Below are 15,988 nucleotides of genomic sequence, written 5' to 3'. Positions count from 1 at the left end.
AAAAAAGAGTCGCCGCAGGTTACATTCAAGGACCTTTGTTAGCAGAGCACACTGTTTTTACACAAGAGGATTCAACTCCATCAACTTTCTTTGCATTGTCTGATCTTTTTAGACAGATTTTTATCACAACATCTTTCCGTAACATTTAAATTGCACGCTGCATCTTTGTTTCCACCTTCTCCTCTGTGCTCTCCTGCCCTCACTGAAATGTCAACGCTGCCTCTGAGCTCTAAAGCGCTTATCCAAAAAAATCATATTTCAAAAGTAAACCATATTTCCAACGCTGCTGTTATTACTCGAAGCAATGTGTGATGTGTGGATTAATACTTTGAGGTATCTCAGCATTGTCGCTACCACATATTATCCCCTCTCTGTCCTGTTTCTGTAAACTTATTTGTTGGATTTTGCTGTTGCCAGCTTATTGTTGTTGTTTGTGCTGGTGGTGTCGGCTGCTGTGCAGAGCGAGGGACAGTCCACTCTGTCAGCTCCTTCTACAGACTATTGATTTTTCTGCACCGCTCGCTTTAATGAACGGCCGATCGCACAGAGTTTATCTTTCGCACACACACATGGGCAGACACACACACACACACACACACACACATGCTGTAGTAAATCTGGTTGTCATAACAGTTGGTATTTGTCACGCCGTGCCATGACCTTGACTGATGCAGAGGGTGCAAGTGCACTTCGGCCTGGACCGATGTACATTAAATGAAATGCATGGCTGGTTTTAGCACCTGACTTCAGCAGAATTCAAACCATGAGCAGCGGATTAGCTCGCAAAACTTAACATAAATCTGTGGAGCTGACGCTACTGAGAAATCCAGCTCTTGTGATTGAAAACCCTCAGTCTTTTATTTTTTGATCCTCGAACATTTATTTCGCCCGACACTGCAGCCGGCATCATGATAATTCAGAGGATGTGAGTTTGTGATATCTGCCTCTGGGTAGTTATTGGATGGGATCAGCCTCAAGGCTAATCATAGCTAAGGTATTGATTTTCACTCATTGTACCGTGTAAACACAAACACACAAACCTATACGCACACACACTGTCAACCTCACACACCACCCCCTCCTAAGCAGTCCTCAGTGTCAGAGAGAGAGCTGGCAGAACAAAGACTCCCACAGCCCAGCTTTTGCGGCCAGGATGAACGAGTGGTGATTTTCAAAGACCTTAAGTTGCTATAATGAGCGGCTCAGGGGAGAAACACGTGGTGGTGTGTCAATTGATATGGAAATTTCTAATTGTGGAAGGAGACCACACACACGCTCACATTTAGGGGGTGAATAGCGGGGCAGAGGCGCTCAGCGGGAGGTCTGCTCATTTCTGTTGAGGGTGGCTAATGTCTGAAGTTCTCACGCTGCCCACTACGTTCGCTGTAGTGAGCCAAGGCCCCGCTTTCCATATGGTAACCATGACAACTGTGGCTGTGAGTGGATGGCGAGGTTGAGCCGCTCTGGCTTCTGATCCCTTTGAAAAGAGACAGAGTGTGAAATGGATATGCGTGTGTTGTAACCACTGGTTTCAGCTCAGCCGCAATGATGGAAAATTAGGGTGGCATGTTTTTTTTCTGAGTCATGCCTTTATTTTATTTTTACTTCAAATCAAAGCAGCTGCGAGGGAAATTGTGTCTGCACCGTCCAACTTTAGAGCATATCCATGGAAATAAATAAGGCTTTATCCAGCCCGTGAGCTTAGATACACCTGTTCTATCCTCGCCAAACAAATCACATTTACAAAAAGATGAAACTTTCTCCTTTACAGTATCACTAATTAACACTCATGTTTTATATTCTAAAAATTCCCCCTCCATCCCCCATCCGTCTGTCTCTTGCAGACGAGGTAGAGCCCTGCGTGACAAACCCATGTCTGCACGGAGGAAAGTGCCTTCCACAGGGAACGGGCTACAGCTGCTACTGCCCACAAGGATACACTGGGGAGAACTGCGAGATTGGTGAGTGATGACACACACACACACACACACACATACACACACTCACTTGCACACACACATGCGCACACACATCCCACACGAGCACACACACTGGCATGTATCCACTCATTGGCATGATAAAATCAGCCCTGCTTCAGTACATATTGACGTAAGGCTATTGGCAGGTCAGAGGTGGAGCTTTTCATCACATTGACAGAGGAGGTGAAAGGAGGCTGGGGTCAAAGGTTAGGTTCAAAACCCCATAGTAGAGTAATGCTATTGCTACCTCAAGGTCAAAGTATTGGAAGCTTTTACTGCCAAGGTTGACATTGTAGTGTCATGTAGCCAGTGGGCAGTAGAATATTTGCAATATTTATGATTTAAATATTTAAAAAAATCTGTAATCTGTATTTGGCATTCGTGTGTAATTACAATATTGCCCACAAAATAATGTTATTCTATGCTGTGTCGATTCCACTCCCACCTTTTGTTTTGAAATTCACAAGTAAGTCTCTAGTCTTTGCAAGCAAGTCTTAAGTCCAAATTGATAAGTCAAAAGTCCTAAACTTTTAGTTTCGAGTTAAGTCAATTATGCTCTTCACCAAATGTAATGCTGTTTCTGCAACAGATTAATAATTTATTAAATTTGGAAAATCAATTGCTTTTTTAAATTTGCCTTTTCTTTTGTTAAAACAAGTTTTGCATTGTGTAATTCATGATTGTTGACAATCACATAGTGTTTGTATGTGATAAAAAATATATTTGGTACCATTTCTTAAAACGTGAAGTAAAGTTGATTTTCTCCTGCAACTTGATTGGATGCCTTTCGGATTGGTTCAAACATAGCGGATCTGGAGAATTAAATGTCAACTTGCTGGAAATTAATGGGGTTAGCGATAGGTGAGCTAGTTAAGGAAGTAAAGGGAAATGAATTGATTCATGGCACACTTTTGAAAAAGCATAGGGCTACTTCTTAATCGTTTGCCTCAGTGGAAGGTATCAAGTATATTTAAGTCAAAAGGCTCAAGTACAAGTGAAGTCACAAGTCATTGGTGTTTAAGACTAAGTTGAGTTGCAAGTCTGTTTTGCTTTTGTCAGAAAGTCACCAAATTAGTGACTCAAGTCTGATTTGAGTCCAAGTTTTGAGTCCATACCTCTGCAAGTCACTTTCTGTGCAAGCCAATGCAAAATAATGAAAAGAAAAAGTTCTCTACCCCTCTCTTCCTTATCATAACTTTAAAGATTAACATTACACAAAAAAAAATTAAAAACTTATGTTAGCCAACAATCTATCTCATGTGCGTTACTTGTAAAGTGTTATTACCTACTCCGGCATGTAGCAAAGATCTTCTTACAGTCAATTGAATTTTTAAGCTGAATTGATTTCTTGTTCCTACAAAAATACCTGGAGGTCTGAGTCGATTGAAGTTTTATCATCAGCTAAAAAAATTGTTAAATGACGGAAATCCCAGATTCAGATGCGCATCAAAAACAAATCAATTGTTCCTCACCTGAAGGCCTCTATGCCCAACAAGCTTCATGGTAAATCCATTCATAGAATCCGTTGATAAGCTGCTGACAGACGGAGCGACTAACAGCAGAGAAAAGCTCCTTGCGCAGATAGAAAGATAGCCGAGAGGTGCTGATCACTGTTGTTTGTGATGACACCTGTAGAGATTAGATACATTTCAGTGCAGGAGGTCAGGGCCAACAGGCTGCCTGGTTGCACAGAACCAATTGTGACCTGCAAAACAGAGAGGTAGTGACAGTATCTCGCCTCAGAACCGTCCCTCTTGAATTCCTCTTTATCTACATACAATTTCCTCTTTCTTTGTGCTGATTCCCCTTTTGTTTTCCCTATCTGTTCAGCTGTAGCATAGTAAGGTCAGTTCTGAATTATGCTTGTGCATAGCAACTGTATTATTCTGTGGTGGTATCACAGCGCCAGATGTGATCCTGTCTTTTCAAGGTAAGAAATAACATCTGCGGACAATCAGCTGACTGTGATTATCAGGTGCAGTCCAACTCCCTCACGCAGCATGTACAATACATATTGTGTAAACTAATTAACTAACTAAGCAGACTAAAAGTAACATTTTAACATGGCTTGTTGTGGCTAAAATGGAGAGGGTACAAAAAGCTGTATAAAGATTTTGATTTAATCTTAACACAGCATCTCAGCTACCTGCTGCAGTTTGAAGAGGATGATGGGAACTCTCTTTTTTTCATTTTTGCCTTTTATTAGATAGTTAATAATGTAGAGCCAGACAGGAAATGAGGAAAAGAGAGAGTGCTGTATGACAAACAGCAGATGATGGTGTTTCTTTGGTTTGTACCTTAACCATTCAGCTACCTCCAGTGCACCCACTGTGTTTCATTTCAGTGCCACTGTGGGGAAAAAAAGCAGAAAACTGAAATTAAACGCAGCCATTGACTGCAGCAAAATTTACAACTCACATAACTCCACCCACGGGCTCGTTCTATTTCCACTGCAATTTCTTCTTTAAATCATTGACCCTGATTTAGAGCCCAAACACACCCACTAAGGTATTTTCACTCACTTCTCCTGATTAGACGTTTTCTCAGAACCAGGTTTTATAGGTGTTCCCACAAAGACATTGTTGATGTTATTTTATTTTCCTGTTACAATTCAATAACGGCGTACTGACCTATCGCTCATTCTTCTGTTGCACCAGTTCGGGTGGTAAATCTTTATCGTTATTGTAGCACGAGCATACATGAGGGACTGCAGGCGAGTGATCATTGTCTGTTGAGGAGATGTTCATGCTGGATTCCAGTGTGTGATGCATACGAAAGCTAGTCTTTCTCCCCATTAAGGGGGTTTTTGAGAGGATTTTTTCCGAATCCACTGTGAGGGTCCAAGGACAGAGGGATGTTGTGTGTTGTAAAGCCCTCACAGCAAAATTTTGATATGTGATATTAGACTTCATAGATCAAGTTGAAATTGAATTTGAGTAACTTTTGTTCAGCCTTTTGGGCCATGCTTTGAATCTGGCCAAGAAAGAAAAACTTTGACGTGGTTATCTGTAAAGCACTTTGGGTTGCCTTTGGGTATGAAATGTGCTCTATAAATAAAATTCCCTTTCTTTGCTTTGCTAATGAATAACGTGGAAGAGAATGTTATTGGTACATTTTCTATTTTCTTATAACCCATGTCTGTCTCCAATGCCAACCAGCCAACATCTCTCGCTTTGGGTGTTTTGTATTTTTCTTGGTCAATATTATACAGTATTGGCTGGTTAGACACAGAAACAAATAATATCTCCTTCATCCTGGCTTACTTGAGAAACTATAGCCAAAGACAGTCAAGCGAGATCAACCACATGCTGTTCTTTTATACCGGTTGGGGCTACAATTTTGCTAGTCAAAGTTCATTGAAATTGAACTCCACACGATGATAAGATACAAATTTGCTTTGCCAGTGCAAGCCAATGTTTTACTTTGTTGCTTGCACTGAATGGAAGTGAATGGGAGGTGAATATTTGTCCATGTTTGACTGTGCACTTACCGGTATATGCAGTTTGAAGCTGTACTTTCAACTTCAACAGAGGTTGCATCAAAATAAAAAGTGTCCAGGGCCTTTAGGTCACTGATACAGTATAAAAAAATTTAAATTGGTTTTATGATTTCAGTTCATATTTAAATCCATATTTAGTTTTTACAGTATATTCTAACACAAACAAATTTTAGTATGTCTACCCATATTTTTTAATTTCATTCAGTTAAAAGGGACCATAAGCAGTTTGAAACACACGTTACCATTTGATGCACAGTACTAGATTATAGCTTCGAGCTAATTCGCATCTGTAGTCCGTCGGCAGGCCAGAACATAGACACAGCACAATAACAAGGTAAGAGTCACAACGATAAATATGAGACAGTAAAAATGTGTCAACTGTCATTTTGCCACAGTGTTTATACCAAGATAGCTATCAGATTAATACCTGTGGTGCAGATACAATCACCAGGTCATGCATTAATGTGATGTATACCTTGTTTTTCTGGGTTACGTATTACATACCCATGATTATATATACTGTGACTGAAGATTTTATCCATCCATATCTACCATATCTACTTTAAAACTAAACCGTGCCCTTGATTCAGTGACACTTTTCTAGTGCGTGCTTCAGTGTAGCCCTCTACATCCCAAAGCAAACACCTGCTCAGAAGTACTATGATACTTTGACATGAAGGTATTAATCTGCCTTCAGGGTCCTAATTTGTTCCTCAACCTGCTCAGCTCATTAGGCAGCCAGTCCTCAAAGAGTGATCGCTTTATTAATAAGTGTACAGTAACATACTAATGAACACCTGAATACTTACTGAGTGCTAAGTTTTTTTTTTTTCTGATGTGTGTCACAGAAAGACAGACGGACGAACAGACAGACAATCAAACTGACAGCCAGCAGCTGATGCGTGGGTATGCTGGAGGGCTTAGTTATGGATTTGCAGAATTTGCAGTATTATCTCTCTGAGGAGCAGCTTCCCCTCTGCATAATGGATGAGAGGGACGAGGGGATCAGACTTTTTATGTTGAACAACAAAGAGCTGGGCGGATTTTAATGGGGAGAGAGAGTCAGTGGTGTGTGTTTAACTATGAACTAACACATCCAGGGGTCACCCAAGTTCAAGCCAGGCATAAGTAGCTCATATTTGTATGACATTTTTTAAATTATATGTTAGGTTTCAGTATTATACAAACCATTTATCATTTATTTCATAAAGAGTATTGAGTACATACTGCTGGTATTTTCTCCAGTGTAGAGAAAGCAAAATTAAAAAAAATCTCCATCACTTTGCAGGAAATTCAGCCTCTGCACTCTTTGGTTAAACACACTCGTGTAATTTTCAGATTAATTTTCTCTTGCCTTGAAACATTTGGAGATTGTCTCATTTCAGTTAAGGTGTCAGGCTGCACCCACATGTTTTTATTTTATCTCAAATAAATGAGTTATGCACAAACCAGGTTTAAAATCTTGATTGAAGTTATCAAAGTTGTTGTGCGGTGTCACCATAGTTTGGTAAATCTCTGAAAAATTAAACTGAGCTGTCGAAGGATCATTCCTTGTGCTGCAAAACTAGGACATTTTCAGATTCTCCACACAGTGGCTTTAAGTGATTTAAACCAATGAACCGAGCTGTCAAAGAAGGCTACGTCTTCAATAAGAAAACTGACATTTGAAAAACTCTCCGGCTACTTATGCTCTTAAATTGCTATTTGATCTTACAGACAAACAACATTGTTTGATGGATCGCAGAGCTTCGAGCCTGTTGGAGAGAAAATGCATTAGCATAAATCTCTGGTTTAAATTCCTATATCTGTCCTCAAAAAACTGCCTCAGCTGCCATTTTTATAAACAGATAGACAGCCTCAGCTGTCAGATTAAAGTTGGATCAAACCTTAAACATCAGAAGCCACAGCAGAAACGGAATAGATTCAAAAACAGTCCTACTTTGTCCCACACTGCTACCCTGCATCATACTGTGTTGATAAACCACAATTTAGTACTGATGTGTAATTAAACCTTGTTAGTGTAGCCATCCCTCAAATTGTCCAGTGACACCCAGGTGAGCTGTCCTGCCTCCTAGAAATTATGTTTATATTCAACTAATTTGTCACAGCAACTACGTTTTGAGGGAAACGTGATGTCGAGCATGGGAAACTGTCAATAATTAATCTGGCAAGTCCAAAATCTTAATACCAAATGTGTCAGCAAAATGTTCACCAAAAACGTATTTGAGTTGTTTGCTTCTAAAATAGGCAATGTTGCAATACAGTATCGTAGTGACCACAGGATTATTTTTTATTATTTATTTCATCATATGATTGAAATCACGATCTTCCCCTAGCCTTAACCTTAATAAGTGCTTTTGTTACCTAAACCTAAGACAAGAGTCTGGACGCGAACCTGAAGTTCTGATGTCAAAGTCCTGTGCTTTCTATGTGCCACATTAATGTAGCATTTTGTTAGCTCAAAGAAACATTGTGTATAAGCAGAAAGCAGTTTAGTAACATACAAACATAATTTGTATGTTTGTATGTTATTAACATACAGGGTTCTGTCAGGATGATGAGGTCAGCAAAGATTTTCGATGCCCTTGTGTTTATATGAATGTTTGTTGACATAATAATAATGGCCCTCTTATTTTGAAACATTCAGAGTATTTTTACCAAAAATAAATTGGTTTGAAACCCAAAACTTGGCTCCCTGCTGTAACCAAAAAAAGACAAAAAATAAACATATTCTACTTGACCTAAAGTGTAAACCTTGATGACAACAGTGGCTGTGTCGTATTCTACATGTTGAAGAGGATGAAGTTTTGCATAAGTCTTATTATTAATAGTGGTTTGTTTTTTGGATAAAAAAACAAATATCTGCAATAACAGAACAAAATCCTGCAGGGAATCAATGCAACTTGTCATCTTGCTACTTCTGTTTATCTCCAAAATGCTTTGTGCAACACCCTCCGTTGATGACACATCCTTGATAACAACTGTTCATTTCAAAAGTGGTGGAAATGGCTGGTTCACTAGATAGCACCAAGGTATTTAAACCATTATATCAGTGGGGAAAATGATCTAAAAGTGCTAATAATACCTTTGTCTCAATTATTTCTGTGACAACATATAATCCACCAATAGTAGTTTTCTTGACAGGCGGAGTGACAACAGTCAAATGTCTCGTATGAGGCTAAAGGTCATTCGAGTTTGATCTGTCTGACACATTTAGCTCTTTACAGCCGCTGACCTTTTTCAGTGTCTTCAGCTTTTTGTTTGGGACTAAGTACTCGTTAAGATGTGAGGAAATACTTTTAGGTGAGTTTAAACTTCTAAGGAGCTTTCTTTTTGCTCTCTTGCTGTGACTTTTAATAGATTTCTGCAGTCCTGGGGTATTTCTGTTATTTCAGGTCCAGAAACCCCCCACAGTGGTGAAAGGAGATTACATGCCCTCCATTTACAATGATAAAGTGATATTTCATTGATCCCTGTGGAGAAATGTTCCTTTTGCTTGCTTTTTCCCCCCACAGAGAGGTTAGAGAGCACAGCAGCTCAGCAGCCCTGGAGCTGGTGGGGTATCTATTGTTGCTTCAGGCTGCTTCAGCAGGGTGGACGGCTGCCAAAATGAGGGCTTGAACCCAGATCCTCCGGTCGGGTTCATCCTTTCTGCTGAGTACTCCATCACGTTTATGTCTATACTTTCACTGCTTTAGTGGAAAAGCAATGCAACGTGCTATTTCTCTCTCATGCAGCCTTTTTGTAAATGGAGACAATGGACAAAAGACAAAAGGAGAGATTATACATACACCAAGCCAACCTTAGGTTCTGCAAATGCATAGAATCAATGTAATAACACTTGAAGGGCTTTTAGCGTGTCCTCCTCAGTGGGAGAATGAGGACAAATAAGGAATGTAAAGGGGATTAGACTGTCTGTATTCTCCTCACACCCTGTTTGAATTACGATACTGTACTCACCAACATGGACGCATTTTACTACGTAAACCAAAACCTGCTTGAATGACAGCACACACCCACACACTTTCTTTGTGTGCAACATGTCTTCTGCAGAATGGATCCTTTTAATCTGAACTCTAATGAGATTTGCAACCCGCCTGCTCTTGCTTCTTTTTTTCCCCTCCTCACAGATGTTGATGACTGCCAGTCTGAGCCATGTGAAAATGGAGGCACTTGCATCGACAAGATTGATTCATTCCTCTGCCTTTGCCTGCCCAGCTATGGAGGAGACACGTGTGAAAAAGGTGAGAGTGGGAACACTGCATCAGATCACTGCCGTGTGCACAACCACAGTGGTGAACTTGTTAAGATTCTCGGTCATCTTATACTTGCAGGAAAAAGGTTTGTTGCAAACTGTGCTGCATGGTGGAAATAATCCTGATCAGTGTGCAGCGTGTGTTACAGCTGCATGTCATAACAGTATCACAGAGATGCATCTCTCAGCAGCTATCAGTGTATGTGAGTGTCTCACAGGGCTGCAGGGTGACAGATACTGACTGAATCTCCTGCAGGCACAACAATAGACACACTGTTTTCCATGTATCAGTTTTCAGTCAGCATCCTACATACAGTACATGCACAGTTTCCCATATGGCCATGACATGTGTTTGGTGCAGTCAATGCTGTTTAGTGGTTAGAGATTATTGCTGTAACTGTATAATTTATTGCATAGAGTTTTAAGGTACCCTGAGTTTTTTTATTTGTAAACAAACAAAAGTAATGTTGACATTCTTTCAGTATTATTGAGGTCAATATTAAGGTGTTGCATGTATTTCCTCTCTTTAAAAATACTTACAAAGCAGTTTTTTTTAAAAGAATTAAAAACATTTTAAATCCTACATTGTTTATAATCGTGCTTGCTGGCTTGCAGCCTTCTTTTTCAATGCTTTTGTCAGTGTATTGCCATGTGTCTCTGTGTGTCAGTGCCATCAGCTGTCAATTAGTGGTATCCACGAGCCTGATCTCACTCCCAATTCGTCAAATACCACCGCTTTGTCAGTGATGTCAGTGACAAACACTGACGCAAAAAAGAACCTCTTGCAGTTTTTAACTGTGTCATCCATCACCCAATGTGAGCTGATGATAATGATAAAGTTACATTACACATAATAAAACTTAACCCCACGTCAAAAGATATTTGGCCGCTCACCTAAAAACTTTTCTAAGGGAAACCCTACTACTAGTGGTTAAAATTTCAACGTACCTTTAAGAATAAACAGTTGCTTGTAATACTGTAATATTCCTTTGACATAGGCCTTAGCAAGAGTAATTATTGCCAAAGTTAAAACTAATATGTATCTCAATGAAGAAGGCAACCAAAATTCATTTAAAAGGCACTTTGCAAAACAGAACATAAAAGGTGATTAGTAGGATAAAGAAAATGGGAAAAAGGGAGATAAGAAATTATGTAAAAACAAGCAAAAATTGAATACATTTTTTTTTTTAAATCACAAAATAAGATGTGTAAAATCAAGACAAAGCCAAAGAAAACAAATGTGTTGATCAATTTTGGAGGTGCTGGTTGGCAGATTTTGTTACTTTTGGACAGAGCCAGGCTAGCTGTTTCCTTCTGTTTCCAGTCTTTATCTTAAGCTACTGTAAGTAAAGTAAATAAGTAAGTAAATAACAGTCACAGCAAAGGATGGGAATCTAGAGAAACAAGCCAGGGAAGACAAACGGCAGATGGATTTGTTGCAAAATATAAACCATGCTAAGATAGCAAAGAAGTAGCTGGTTGTAAAATAGTTTGATGCTAGCGATCTGGTGTCAAAGTCTGTCAGATTCGGATCAGTGTGAGTTAATCAAAGAGGCCTATGGCTGCAATCAACCCACCAATATGGGGCCAGCAGCCTCTAATACATCAAAAAGGAGGAAATCTAGTCTCATGAGCATAAGGCAAGTGTGTCTGTGTGGTAGGTGGCACAAATCACCCCCCATACTAAACACTCACGCCAATATGCACACAATCGCTGATTCATCACCAAACTGGTTTCAGCCACCTCCAGCTCCAAATATGTCCTCATGTGTTTGAGTCTGCCTTGCACTAGTAGTAATGAGAATTAATGAATATCTAAGCTTTGCAGTTATAAATGAATCCACAGGCTGTGATGTTATTAATGAATACTAATAGTGCAGAGAGAAGGCCACATGTGCTGTGAATTGAAATCGAGCCTGTGCAATTACAGTTCATGCATTTAGCCTCTTAAGATGCCAGAGTTATATATTTTAGTCTTTATTTGCCAAATGGGATGGTTAAATAAAAGCTTCCTCTCTCCTCCCATCTCATACAGACCATTTTATCTTACTTCGTGTTCCCTGCACTTAACTGTGCTTTCATGTGCCCTTCAAGAAATAATTTTAGCTTCTCTCACTTCCTTTCCTCTTTTCTCTTCATCTTTACAGACGTAGAAGGTTGCGAGCACGGTTGGAGGAAGTTCCACGGCCACTGTTACAGGTAGAAATGATGAAAAACGGTGCTGTTGAAATAGATGTATTTACCTGCAACCACAGGTGCCTCATCCATCTGCATTACTCTTTTATACCCTGGAGTTATCCATGATATACTTACCATTTAAACCTGTCTCACCGGGTAATGTATGAAATATGTATTTTCATAACCACTTTCACTGCGCTGTCCTACAGATACTTCACCCACAGACACACCTGGGAGGACGCAGAGAAAGACTGCAGAGAGCACAGTGCCCACCTCAGTAGTGTCATCTCAGCCACTGAGCAGGAGTTTATCAATGGTGTGTGTACATTTCTGTCTTAAACAACCTACACATAACACACTTGCCCAAATATTCACAAAACAAAACCAATAAAAAAGACACACATTCAGTTATCATCTGTGAATGTAGCAAATGTTTGTATATCCAGAAACAAAACAAATGTAGAATAAAATAAAAGTATGGCATGAATTATATAGCAAAGACGAGGTGTTATGCATAAATTTGAAGCCGGAAACACGAATGTTAATTTTACTTATTTTCATAGTCGTCCTTATGTGATTATTCACTGTGTGATGCATAGAGGACAAGTGGAGACGATGGAGTGAGTCACAGATGAAATTATGCAAGAATAAAGTGATAGAGAAGATGAGAGAAGAGGCGATGAAACAAATAGGAGGGAAAAGAACAGGTTTAAAAGGACTTAAAAGAAGGAGAAGTTTGTTTGTTTTTCAGAGTTTTTTTATTTAAGTTATTCAGTCAAAAGAACATATTGTCCTGTTGTTTTTTACAGGTCTGGGTCATGACAACGCTTGGATCGGTCTAAATGACCGCACAGTGGAGGAAGACTTTCAGTGGACTGACAGCAACGATCTGGTCAGTGAACAGTTTTTATTCGTGCCCTCATGCAAGAACCTCCAGCTTCAGTTTTACAGCCCCTCTTAAAATCTTACAGGAATACATAACCACCTTCAAATTACCATTTGTATCTTTTATTCACCCTGTGTTACATTGAATTTGTGATGAAAACTTTTCTCAAATACCTCCAGTTAACCAAAAATGTTGAAATGTCTTGAGAAATTGAGGTCATTTGCATCCGCTAAACTAAACATCCAAAGGCAAAACTATATTAAAACATTTGTTTACAAACTCTCACACAACGCATGCCATACAATCCAAGTCTCATTTATCCAGTTGTATGCTCAGAACTTATCAAACACATAGATTTTCTATGAATCTTACTATTTGAAAATGAATGGAGAGTTAAATGTGTCTATGATCTCCTCAGAACCAGACTACAATGACAAAAACAGTAATTTTACCTCACTGGGCAGGAGAGCTGCTGGTCTTCCGCTGCCTCAGTCAGTTTGTTTGTTTGTGTTATTGCGTTACTTTGGTGAATCTGAGCTAAACTTTTAAAACATTAACATGTCACACAATAACACAATCTAAATGATAAAGGCAGTGGTGAAGCAGTCGCTCCTGTGTTCAGTAAGGTAAAAGTACTGTTTTGTCAGTGGTGTCTGGCTTTGAATGGAGTATAGATAAGTTTCACTGTTCATTTTTAAAAATAGGAAGGTTTTAGCGAAAAATATATGTTTGTGAAGCACTGAGCATACAATTACATAAATGAGACTTGGATTATATTGCACGAGTTGTGTGAGAGTTTGTGAATGGATGTTTTGTTATAGTTTTGCTGTTGTCAGCCACTTATGATTTCAATTAATCAGGAATTTTCTCAGTTTTTGGATTCTTTGTTCACTGTGAGGACATGCAAACAAGTTTTCTTTGTGTATTCAACATGAAGCTGTCATTTGGGGTGTGTGTGGGGTGTGTTGCTTTAAGTCTTTGTTGATAACATTAATTAAGAAATGAGCAACAATCAAAGCTAGGGTATTGGAAAAAGCATCAGTTTTAATTGATTAAAAGTTCAATGCTTGAAAAAATCGATCAGATTAAATAGATAGCAGCTTTTTTAACATCAGCAGACAATTCCACGCCTGGCATCAGATTTGTGATTCAAATTTTGCTAGATCCTGAGCTGGGCTGAATTACTTCAAACCAGTGAGAATAGCACAGAAAAAGAATACAAATTACAAAATCTCTTGTTAAATAGCCAAAACTGTTCTGACATTGGCAGAAAGTTTTATAACCACTCGGGACCCAAATGCTCAAAGTAAGAAACTGATGAAAAAAATTTGTTTTAAGGACCTTCAAAGTTTTTCATTTTTTTTTAGCATTTTAATTAAAACTGTGTCCCCATTTGTGTGAAAGATCTCATGTGTCATCCTACAAATGGAATTCATCTGAAAGTGTTCATCTCTGTTTTCAACAAGAGAGGAGATTGGAGCCTCCCAGTCTGACAGTGCTGACAAATGAAAGCAACTGCAGCTGAATTCTGTTGATTTGCTGTTGTTGTGCAGGTATATGAGAACTGGAGAGAGAGCCAGCCAGATAACTTCTTCGCAGGTGGAGAGGACTGTGTGGTGACCATTGCCCATGAGGACGGCAAGTGGAACGACGTGCCCTGCAACTACAACCTGCCCTACATCTGCAAGAAAGGCACAGGTACTGTAACATTGCTGGACTCTGTGTAACCAAACAACACACGAGAGCTTGTTTGACAGAATCAGGTCCGGTGTGTCTCTTTCAGCAATCAAAGCTCAATCAGTTTATTAGGAGAGATTTTTTTTTTTTTTTGCTGTCTTTATTCTATGTGGCTGCGTGTGTGTTATTGCTGACCAGCTGGCCACCTGTTAGTCATCACTGCTCATCATCAGTTCTTGTGCTCTTGATGCAGAAAAGATTTAAAATTAAACAGCTGTTTTGCATCTCTTTCACTCTTTCTCCATTAAGGAAGTATTTTACTGCTGGAAAGATGGTCTATTCACAAAACTGGGCTGTCTATGCAGTACGATGCAAATACTTCAAGGTTGTCTCTGTATGACCAGAAAGAAAAAAAAACAGAGATAAATAGTTGTATGTTAACAATTAACGCTCCTGCTCGTAATTTAAGTTGCTCATCCGAAAAACAAAAGCTGGCTGGTAATAAACAATCTCATATTATAGTTAAACAGTCAGCTAAAAAATGTTTACATACAATTTTGATCTGAGTTTAAGAGAGAGAGGGGTGGTTGTTTCTTTATCCACTTCTATACTCTTGTTTCAAAGCTAAACAGTACACTAAAATATGTTTCTTGAAACACTGAAAGCAATAAATAGGCAATGCCGTAACAGAATTTTGATTTATATTTGATCAGTATTGCCTAAATATGCAGTTTTATAGTTTGGTCTGAGTTTGAGAGAGAGATTCAGGGGGTTGTCTCTCTCTCTCTTAATCTGTTTCTATACTCTTTCCATCCACAGTGGCGATGGGCATAAAAAAATTAGGAAATACAATCTGTAGTTCGAGCAACAGCCTTAGAGCCAGCAAAAAGTCGCTAGATGACACGAAACGTTCAGTGGATCCTCACTGGCAAAGGAACAGGAGATCTGGGCACTGGTTAGATAGCGGGAAGTTTACCATAGTTTTTTTTTTACACAAACCTCCCACATTGTTGTGATACAAAGCTGGCTGAAAATCGGCAAAGTATCTCTTTGAAGGTCAGATGCTTAAAAAATGACAACAAACACGAACTTAAGTGAAGATTGTGATTCAATCTCAAACCTGTATTGATTTCTGAGAGCAATATCAATCTCAATCTTCCTGTTATTGCCGTCTCCCTCCTCGGGGCTCACTTACACTTGTCCAGACAGCAGAACCGTTACTTGCCGTTATTGCCAATTACCGCCTTGTTCGCAATTATTATCTGAAATTCCTCTGAGCCAGTTCGCCAGGTTTTCCTAATAGTTTCCCAAACCCTCACTTTTTGACCCAACTCAGCCGGCCTGAATCTAAATGCACCCAGAGCTTGTAGGATGTAAAGAAAGCTAAAGACTGAGACACACTGAAGACAGGGAGGATGGTCAGGAGGAGTTAAAAAAAAAGATGGATAAAGATGGAGGAGGACATGGAAAAAAGGATTAAGTAGTTTAAGAGTGTTTGTTTGTCTGGCTGTGGG

At 39.3% G+C, this 15,988-nt stretch overlaps 1 protein-coding gene across 2 annotated transcripts in view; it reads left to right on the top strand.

The window, feature by feature from the left end:
- LOC121952038 (neurocan core protein-like) overlaps window positions 1–15,988 on the top strand; it is a 56,950-nt gene that overhangs the window by 37,804 nt on the left and 3,158 nt on the right. For both annotated transcript variants that reach the window (XM_042498555.1, XM_042498556.1), the window contains exons 13-18: window positions 1,845–1,961; window positions 9,609–9,722; window positions 11,881–11,932; window positions 12,121–12,227; window positions 12,721–12,803; window positions 14,351–14,495. In XM_042498555.1, coding sequence (XP_042354489.1) covers window positions 1,845–1,961; window positions 9,609–9,722; window positions 11,881–11,932; window positions 12,121–12,227; window positions 12,721–12,803; window positions 14,351–14,495 — 618 coding nt within the window. The remainder of the gene's footprint in view (window positions 1–1,844; window positions 1,962–9,608; window positions 9,723–11,880; window positions 11,933–12,120; window positions 12,228–12,720; window positions 12,804–14,350; window positions 14,496–15,988) is intronic.

This window comes from Plectropomus leopardus, chromosome 12, assembly GCF_008729295.1.
Source record: "Plectropomus leopardus isolate mb chromosome 12, YSFRI_Pleo_2.0, whole genome shotgun sequence".
In the NCBI taxonomy this organism is placed as follows: Eukaryota; Metazoa; Chordata; class Actinopteri; order Perciformes; family Serranidae; genus Plectropomus; species Plectropomus leopardus.
The sequence above is the reverse complement of the archived record's forward strand: the minus strand, read 5'-3'. Positions and strand labels throughout refer to the sequence as shown.